This window comes from Myotis lucifugus, unplaced genomic scaffold, assembly GCF_000147115.1.
Source record: "Myotis lucifugus unplaced genomic scaffold, Myoluc2.0 scaffold_376, whole genome shotgun sequence".
Classification (NCBI taxonomy): Eukaryota; Metazoa; Chordata; class Mammalia; order Chiroptera; family Vespertilionidae; genus Myotis; species Myotis lucifugus.
In genome coordinates, this window is record NW_005871424.1 from 118,944 (window position 1) to 128,314 (window position 9,371).

A 9,371-nucleotide genomic window follows, 5' to 3' on the forward strand; every position below is an offset into this window, starting at 1 on the left:
CTGCCCCCTGGTGGTCAGTGTGCATCATAGCGACTGGTTGAACGATCAAATGAACAGTTGGACACTTAGCATATTAGGCTTTTATTATGTAGGATTAGTGAATGCAGGTAAATGTTTTCCTAAGTTTTGTGAGCAGTTCTAGCAAATTATAGAACATGAAGAGGGGTTCCTGGAAACACCAGTTCATAGTGAGTTGGCCAGAAGTATTGGTGGCCTGGACTTTTGATTGGCATCTGAAGTAGGCCTGAGCCCTTAACCTGTGGGGTCTGTGCTAACTCTGGGCAGTGAGTATCAGAATTGAGTTAGATTGTAGATACCCAGTGGGTGTCCACTGAGAACTGGAGAATTTCTTGGTGTGGAAAAACCCACAATTTGGTGTCAGATGTGCAGAGTGAATAGAAAATCAGAGTTTTTCTTTTAGTCATAGAGGAGGTTTGTGGTAGGACTTGGACTCAGATCCAGGCTTCACATCACAGACCAATGCTCCATCTCTGTGACCAGGCATTTCTTCTTCCCAGCCACCCCAAGATGTCCACCGCATCCACAAATGATAAAGGAAGGATCCACATAAATGTTAAAAAGTCAATCCTTTCCCCTGTCAGTCTGCTTCAGCTTTCACTTCATGGTCTCTGCTGGTTTCCACTAGGGCTTCCAACTATGTCATTTTCTTTCTTTTGTTTTTTATTAATCCTCACCTGAGGATATATTTTATTCATTGCTTTTTTTAGAGAGTGGAAGGGAGGGAGTGGAGGAGAGAGAGAGAGAGAGAGAGAGAGAGAGAGAGAGAGAGAGAGAGAGAAACATACCTCCCATATGTGCCCTGACCAGGAATTAAACCCTCAACATTTTGGTGTATGGGACGATGCCCCAACCACCTGAGCGACCTGGCCAGGGCAGGAAGTGGGGCCTTTGAGAGGTGATAAGTTACGAGGGCAAAGCCCTTGTGAATGAGATTAGTGCCCTTTTAGGAGAGACGAGCGATCTCGTTCTCCAGCATGTGAGGATATAGCAAGAAGGTGGTGATCTGCACATCAGGAAGAGAGTCCTCACCAGGAACCAAATCAACTAACACCTTGATCTTGAACTTCCCAGCCCTTCAGATCTGAGATATCATAGGTTAGCCACCCAACCTATGGTATTTTGTTGTAGCAGCCTGAACAGACTGAGATAACTGGCTTCCATCAAGGGATGGAGACACTGCCTCCTAAACAAGTCGGGGCTCTCGGAAGAGGAAGGCCAGTTATGTGGGCAACCAACCATGTCAGCGGCAACTCATACAGCCAAGTGGGGGAGACACCATGGGGAAGTGATCAGGAGCACAAAGTTGGGCTAAATCCCAACATCCACTTACCGGTGTGGGATTTTGGGCACATTGCTTAACTTCTATTTTATCTTCTATAAAATGGAAATAAAAAACAGTACCTCTTTCACAGGACTGCCGTGAAGATTTAGATGAGTTTATGCATGGAAAGTGCTGAGGACAAATGACCAGCGCATAGTACATGTTCAATAAACATTGACTTTTTATTTCCTTTGGTGGTGAAACCCATCCCTCCATCTTCCAGAAAATGATCTGATTTTTCATTAGCGGAATGCTCTGATAGACAGCTTGGAGTGTGTGTGTGTGTGTGTGTGTGTGTGTGTGTGTGTGTGTGTGTTGGGGGGAGTCGGGGGAGGACATGCTCCTTTCCTGCGGAAATGTTCAGGAACCACTAATCTTTGCTTTTGCCAACTGGGGTTTGTAAGTCGAAGACCAAAGCTGACCTTCCTCAAAGCTGACTATGAGGCCTTTGGAAGAGGAAGAGAGAGAAAGAAAAGAGATGGGAAGCTGGCAGCAAGAGGGAGAGTTGAGGAAAACCACAGTGCTGTCCAGCAGGGATTTTTATGGAGTCCTCAGCATGACTCCCTGTGAGAACGTCAGAACTCCATTTCACTTGTTAATGTGTGCTGGATTTGGATGTGTTTGGGAGGATTCAAACTCATGCCGAGTGCAGTTTAGAGATGGACTAAGGCCACCCAAGGCACATGTCTGCTACACCTGGGCTATAGGCATGAAAATAATTGGTGTGAAATACACCAAAATACTTGGAGTGAACAGTGACCTCTGGGTGCACGTGGGTCAAGGTTAGGCATAATTTTAGGTTCCTTCTTCATACTTGTTTTTTTTCCCCCCAAAATTTCTACAGTGATCAGGGATCTGTTCTATGATCAGATAGGAATGTTATTTTAAAACTTTCATAGAGAAAAAGAATCAATCAAGGTTTTGTGGGGGTTTTTAAGGTCGAGCCTTTTAGCTCCGTTTGTCAAATAAACTGCTTGTGCAGCAGCATTTTCTCTTTTTTTCTCCCTGTTTCTTTCTTTCTAACAACTAATGATAATAACAGTTACCAAGCATTTTACTATGTATGTCCCAGGCACATACTCAATGCTTGATGTGCATATAATCCTAGGGAGAAGTACTATTAAAATTTCTATTTTAAATAAGAGGAAAGAAACTCAGAGACGCTAAATCACTGATACATGCCTCCCCCCGCCCCCACCCCAAGCTGTTTGGTGTCAGTACTCTTGCCTCTAACCACTGCCTGTCTCTCTTTAGTTCCTTTCGCCATCCTCCCTTCTCTGATCTCTGAGAAATGATTGATCAGGACCTGTGTCAATTCCATGGTGCAACCCTAGATTTCTCAACTTCAGCATGATTGACACTTTGGCTCAGATAATTCTCTATTGAGGGGGGCTGTCCTGCCCATTGCAGGGTGCTGAGCAGCATCCTGGGACTCTACCCACTAGATGCCAGTAGCACTCCCACCCACACACACACCCAGTTATAACAACCAAATATGTCTCCAGATATTGTCAGATGTCCCTGGGGACCAAAATTGTCCCCATTAAGAACCACTGATGTAACCTGATATGCAGAGTTGCTGTGAAAAAGGGCCCGGGAGCTCCACTAGTTGCACAATCGCCCATAGGAACCAATGGGAACAGTTTGTACCCGTCTGGCAATTCCCCAAGATCATTCCAGGCAGCTGCCACCTGCCAGGATATTCCAGGAGAGGACCTGGCAAATGGCTGGAGTGCCTCTGGCAACAGGAGACACGGGCTACCGTGAGATGGTCTTGCCTCTTGTCCTGGAAGCTGGGATGCTGGGATTAAAAAGGGGAACATGGGCAATGCTTGACCAGCATAGGGCAGAGGCCCTGAGCTAGTCTATGGATGACACTGTGGAGGCAACAGACCAGTTCTTGGCCAAGATGCTGCAGAAGGAGGCGGATCAGTGGACTCAGATTAATTTCTCGTCCTGGCCCCACCCTCATATGCTGTGTGGGCACAGTTGAGCCCTTTGAGAATATTAATACTTCACTCTGTCTCTTCCTGGGACGGTAGGATGCTATGTCCAAACTGCCCACTCCATCCCCTCTCTTGCTTTATCCTTCATAGCATTTGTTTTTGTTTACCCACTGTCTCCTCTGCCTAAATTTCAGCTCAAGAGGGCAGGAGAAACTACTGCATCCCTGGAGCCTGTGACAGTGACGGGCATAGTAAATGCTCAATAAAAACTTGCAGAGTAAAGGCATATACACCCCCCCCACACACACACACACCTCCTTCAAGGGGAGGCGGTTTGATAATATGTATCAATGGCCCCAAACATGCCAAGCCTTTTGTACTCGGTCGTTCCAATTCAGAGATTCTATAGCCCCCATCACACACACACCAAATAATCCAACCTGAAGAAGACGCCTATGTGGATCCATGTTCATCTTACAGTGACTAAAATAGCATAAATAACTGGAAAAACCCACCTAAGTAATTAAGATATAGGCATAATGAAAACAGACCTGATAAATCTACTCGGTGAAATTCCAGGCAGCCATTACAAATATTGTTTACCATAAGATGAGTTAATATTGTAACACACACACACACACACACACACACACACACACACACACATACTACATAATGCAAATTGTCCATGCAACCTGATTACTGAGACTATGGGAGTGAACATCCTTTCACACTGTTGGTAGACAGTTTGAAAATTGCTATTAAAATGCACATGTTCATGATATTTGACTCAGCAATTACATTTCTAGGAGTTTATTTTTTTTAGGAATTTATCCTAGAAATGTATCAGGAAACCACCCAGATGTCTATGAATATGGGAAGAGTTAAATAAATCACTGTATAGCAACACAATGGAATAGTATACAGCCATTACAAGTGAGAAGATTTGCATGTACTGATGTGAAAAGATGCCCAAGATATATCATTAAATTTTAGAACATTGCAACATGTGTTTGTATATATCAATATGTTATATGATAGTATAAGCATAAACATTTTTTTTAATCTGGAGGAATATATACAAAATTGTTGAAAATAGTTACCTCTAAAGGATAGAGTGAGATTTTCTCGGTCTATGCTGTGAATTTCTGTAATGTTGAAACATTTTAACAACAAGATGATAAAAGAATACACTGAACCTGCCACATGAGCTTGCTCATACAAGCAAACAAAAGCTGGGCACATGAAGACTTAGAGGATCACTATCAAGGTGTTATTCATAGTAACTGATCGTCTCTAAATAGTGAGATATCGGGCAACCTTTATTTTTCTTCTTTTGGGGGAACACTTCTACAAAGAGCATGTGTGGCCTTTATAAAGGCCACCCCTTCCCACAAGTTCTCTTTGTTGAAATTGAGGAGGCGCTCGGGGTGTAGAATGCTTTTCAATGTAACCTGCTGACGGCGGTGTCCTGTTTCCCCAGGATGGATGACATTCAGCTGTGCAACGACATCATGGACCTGAAGCAGGAGCTGCAGAACTTGGTCGCCATCCCAGGTAACCATCTGGGACTCCAGCTGCTCAGAGCCCCCAGCCTGCCCCATCTGTACTCCCTGAGGCTGGAAGACAGTGTTCATCTGGTCTCCTAACACGACCACATTCTTGCAATGCAGTGCTCCCTGATCCTGTGATTCAAACACAACTCTGTCAGGCAGGTCCAGTTCAAGTCCTAATCCTGGCCACGGCCTTGACCTTCGGCAATTTACTTTACCTCTCTGAGGCTCAATTTCTCCTCCTCTGAAAATGGGGTGGTCATAGTAATAGTAGTACCTAACTCATTGGGTATAAATCTCATTGTGATACATGAAACAATGCAAGCCATGTGCTTAGCTTGATACTTGGTCCAAAGTAAGAGTCCAGTGAGTTTTAGCAATTATCACTGTTATTATCCGGCTTGGGAACAGGTAGAGTATGGTGGTTATAAGCTGACTTTGGAGTCACACCTAGATCTATCACTTATTAATGACATGACCTTGGGCAAGTTATGTTACTTCACCAAAACTCAATTTCTTCATCTGTAAACTGGGACAGTAGTGGTATTTACCTCATAGGGTTGTGGAATTGACGAAGGAAAGAAAACATAAAGTGCTTAGCATAGTTCCCATCCTATAGTAAATGCTTAATAAATTATTGACATTATTAATTATTATTATTATTATTATTATTATTATCATTATTATTATATTAACCAAACACATTTCTATCCATCCTTCAGGTCATAGCTAATTTGGCCCCTTCTCCCAAGAAAGCCTTTCCTGGATGGGCTAGGTGCCCTCCAGGGGGTTACTCTCACCAAAGTCCTTACCAAATAATTTCCTGTTGACTCATATATGTCCCCCTGTAAACTCCATACACCTTGAGGGCAGGAATGAGGGCCTGGTAGGTGCTAAGAGGAAGGTTTTATTGAAGGAACAAACACAAGTCTGTCTCATGAACCTTGCCTTGGTTTTGGCAAGGACCAGCATCCCCCACTGTCGTTGACTCGAATGTTTTTGCCATTTTGTCTGTTCACGAAGTACCTATGTCTCAAGAGGCTGCATTGCTGCCAGGTGCTAGGCATGCAGTGATGAACAAACAACGATGTTCTACTTCAAGGAGCTCACAAGTTAGTACAAGAGGCACCTGATATCCAGTGGATACCTATTATCGAGCTAGAAATGCAGCACAACTCACTTTAGAACAGGGCATTACTCTAAATGCCTCAGCACGAGGGACATTTGGGGCTGGGTAAGTCTCTGCTGGGACAGCGGGCTGTCCTATGTGTTGTTTAGCAGCATCCCTGGCCTCTGCCTACTGCACATCAGTAGCATTCCCTTCCCTCCCAGTTGCGACAACCCCAAATGTTTCTAGATGTGGTGTGGGAGGGAGGGAGGGTAGGAGGGTTGGGAAAATTGACCCTTGCCTAAGAACCACTACTTTAGAGTACAGTGATCTGGGTTTGAATCCAGGATGACCAGCTAGATGATCTTCATGGAGCAACTTAATTTCTCTGAGCCTTAAATTCCTTGTTTGTAAAATAAGACCAATAAGGCCACCCTCACATTGTTGCTGTGACTGTGCCATGACGTAACACGGGATCACAAATGCAAAGGTAGGAGCACTCAACACACTCTTGTTCTGACGGTAGAGTCTGCAACCATAGCAGAACTTTCAGATGCCATCCTTGAATGAGCATGCGCTAGGTGCCAGGCCCTGTGCAGGCAGGCCCTGGGAATATGCGGGCGAGTGAACAGTCCTAACGGGAAGGGGGTGACAGCTAATGAGTACGGAGGTATTTTTTGCAGGTGATTAAAATGTTCTAACATTAATTGTGATGATGGTTGCATAACTGAATAGTACTTTGAAAGGGTGAATTGTATGGTATGTGACTTATATCTCAATAAAACTATCACCACAAAAAGTAAAAGGTCAAACATAAAACAGTAAAAGAATGAGGGGGGATATAGCCAAATCCAGACATGACCCACTTGAAATTCCGATTCGATTCGTATGGGGCTCTGGCATTGATCATTTTTTAAATCCTTCTCACGATTGTGATAAGCAGCCAGGGTTGAGAGCTACCAGGTCAGTTCAACTTTCTCATTTTATAGCCGCCGAACCCCCCGCCCCACACCACCATTACCCACCAATAGTATGGCCGAAAGGTACAAAACCCATCCAATTGATGTAAGCACAAAACAAAAACAGGCCATTACTGGAAGGACTGTGGAGACTCCTGGAGCCCCAGGGCACTGTAGTCGTTTCCTTGAGCTGCCCTAGCCAATTGCCACAAACTTGGTGGCTCCAAACAACAGAAATTCTTTCACAGTCTGGAGGCCAGGAGTGTCGGCCTCTAGAGGAGAATCCTTCCTTGCCTCTCCCAGCTTCGGGGGCTCCTGTCAACCCTTGGGCCCCTTGGCTTGTAGATGTCTCACTCCAGTCTCTGCCTCTGTCGTCACAGTCTTCTCTTTGTATGTCTCTGTGTCATCTCTTCTTACGAGGACATCAGTCATTGGGATAAGGGCCCACCTTAATAAGTATGACCTCATCTTAACTAAGGACATCTACAAAGATCCTATTTCCAAATTAGGGTAGACATGAAATTTGAGGAGGTAGGGGGTAATATTGCCCATCCTCACAAGGGTTTGGAACCAGAACAGGAAAGCTGTTGGAATATTCTTTGAATCTCATTCTCTCTCTCTCTCTCTCTCTCTCTCTCTCTCTCTCTCTCTCTGGCATGATCCATTTTTTTGCTCTACCATAAGAGCCAAGTAAGTCCACTTCATCTCTTCTCTATGACCTTCCCACACAAGATCCCAATTCTCAGGGTCTCTGTGTCCTAAGTTTTAACTTCCCAGGAGACTCTAATGTGCCTAACATAGGTTGGCATCTCCCTCTTGGGGGAAGAATTCCCAGAGCCACTTCTGGCTCAGCAGGATGTGTGGGAGCCACCAAGGCAAAGGAGACATGAGTGTGTGGCCACCCAGTTAGCCAAGGCCACCTCAGTCCATTTGGGACTGTGGCAGCCTCTAGAGCACGCGTGGAAATGGGTGGAGCAGGGGCGGTGTCTTTGGTTGGCACAGTCACTGGGATGCATGACTAACCAGGACCAGGACTGGGGTGAGGAGAACAAGGTATTCAGCTGGAGCACAAAAAGTTCAGTAATCAGGATAAATACTATTTTAATGCAATATTAAAAATATCAAAATTCATGCAAAAAATACACAGTGAAGCAAATACCAAAAGTTCAAATAAAGATGAAACCAGTACTGATACTCAGTAGGTAGAGGCCAGGGATGCTAAAACTTGCAGCCTGGGGGCAGTTCCATATGAAGAATGTTCCTCCCCAAATGCCATGGACTGTCCTGCTGAGAAGCATAGGTCGCACAAGGTCATAGGGCCAGTTAATAACAGAGCCCAGGTCTCTAACGCCAGTCCCATTGATGCCCCTGGAAACTACATTGTCCCAATTGCCTTTGTGTGGAAATTCAGATATTAACGTTTTCTTACCTCTCCTGCATTTCTACTCACCTCTCTCACCTTCTCCCTGACTCCTTTTTAAGAGTCTTCTGTGTATTCCCTGGATCAGTGTCAGATTTCTAGATGGATTTAGCTGAATTTAGGGAAGGAAATGATGCTTCAGGCAACACATCAATAAAAATATTAAGGAGAGAGAGCACCGAATGGCCAAGAAAATCATGTTTCACCAGCCAAGGTCAGAAAATAATGTATCAGCTCCTCAACAGGAAAAGCACACACCTGGGACCCTCCCTGCCTTGAGGGTTTCTCAAGGACAAGACAAAATTGCTCCTCCCATCACCACTGCTGCCTTAGAACTGGCTGCAGAGGGCATGTCACCTTCCCCTTGGACATAGAAATAGTACCTCCCTCATCTGGTTATTGGAAAGGTTTAAACTACTGGTTCTCAGCCAGGAGCAATTTTGTCCCCCCAAATTGGACAATCAGCTGACATTTTTGGTTGTCACAACTGGGGGAGGAAGTGCTTCTGGCATGAATGGGAGGAGGCCAGGGATGCTGCTGAATATCCTACAATGCACAGGACAGCCCCCATAATAAAGAATTATCCAGCACAAATATCAATAGTGTTAAGGTTGAGAAAGCTGGATTAAATGAAAACAAAGATCTCATGAGAATCCTATATAATAAAAGTTTAATATGCTAAGTGTCCGGTCGTCCAGTCATCTGTTCAACCAATCAAAGCATAATATGCTAATGATATGCTAAGGCTGCTCAACCGCTTGCTAGTGACATGCACTGACCACCAGGGGGCAATGCTCCAACCAGTAGGTTAGCTTGCTGCCAGGGTCTGGCCGATCAGTACTGAACGAGATGGGCCAGACATGCCCTGGAGCCCTCCTGTGGTCCCTCCCCAGCTGGCCAACCTCCTGTGTCCCTCCCCAGCCCAATCATGCACCAGTGGGGTCCCTTGGCCTGGCCTGCACCCTCTCTCAGTCCAGGACCCCTCGGGGGATGTCTGAGAGCTGGTTTCAGCCTGATCCCATCAATGCAGGAGCTGCCCCCTG

The 9,371-nt window shown here is 45.1% G+C and overlaps 1 protein-coding gene across 1 annotated transcript in view; it reads left to right on the top strand.

Annotated features, from left to right (window-relative positions):
• Positions 1-9,371, top strand: part of CUNH16orf45 (chromosome unknown C16orf45 homolog) — a 92,440-nt gene that overhangs the window by 77,785 nt on the left and 5,284 nt on the right. The window contains exon 3 of the mRNA XM_006101657.3: positions 4,772-4,845. Within this exon, the coding sequence (XP_006101719.1) occupies positions 4,772-4,845 (74 nt within the window). The remainder of the gene's footprint in view (positions 1-4,771; positions 4,846-9,371) is intronic.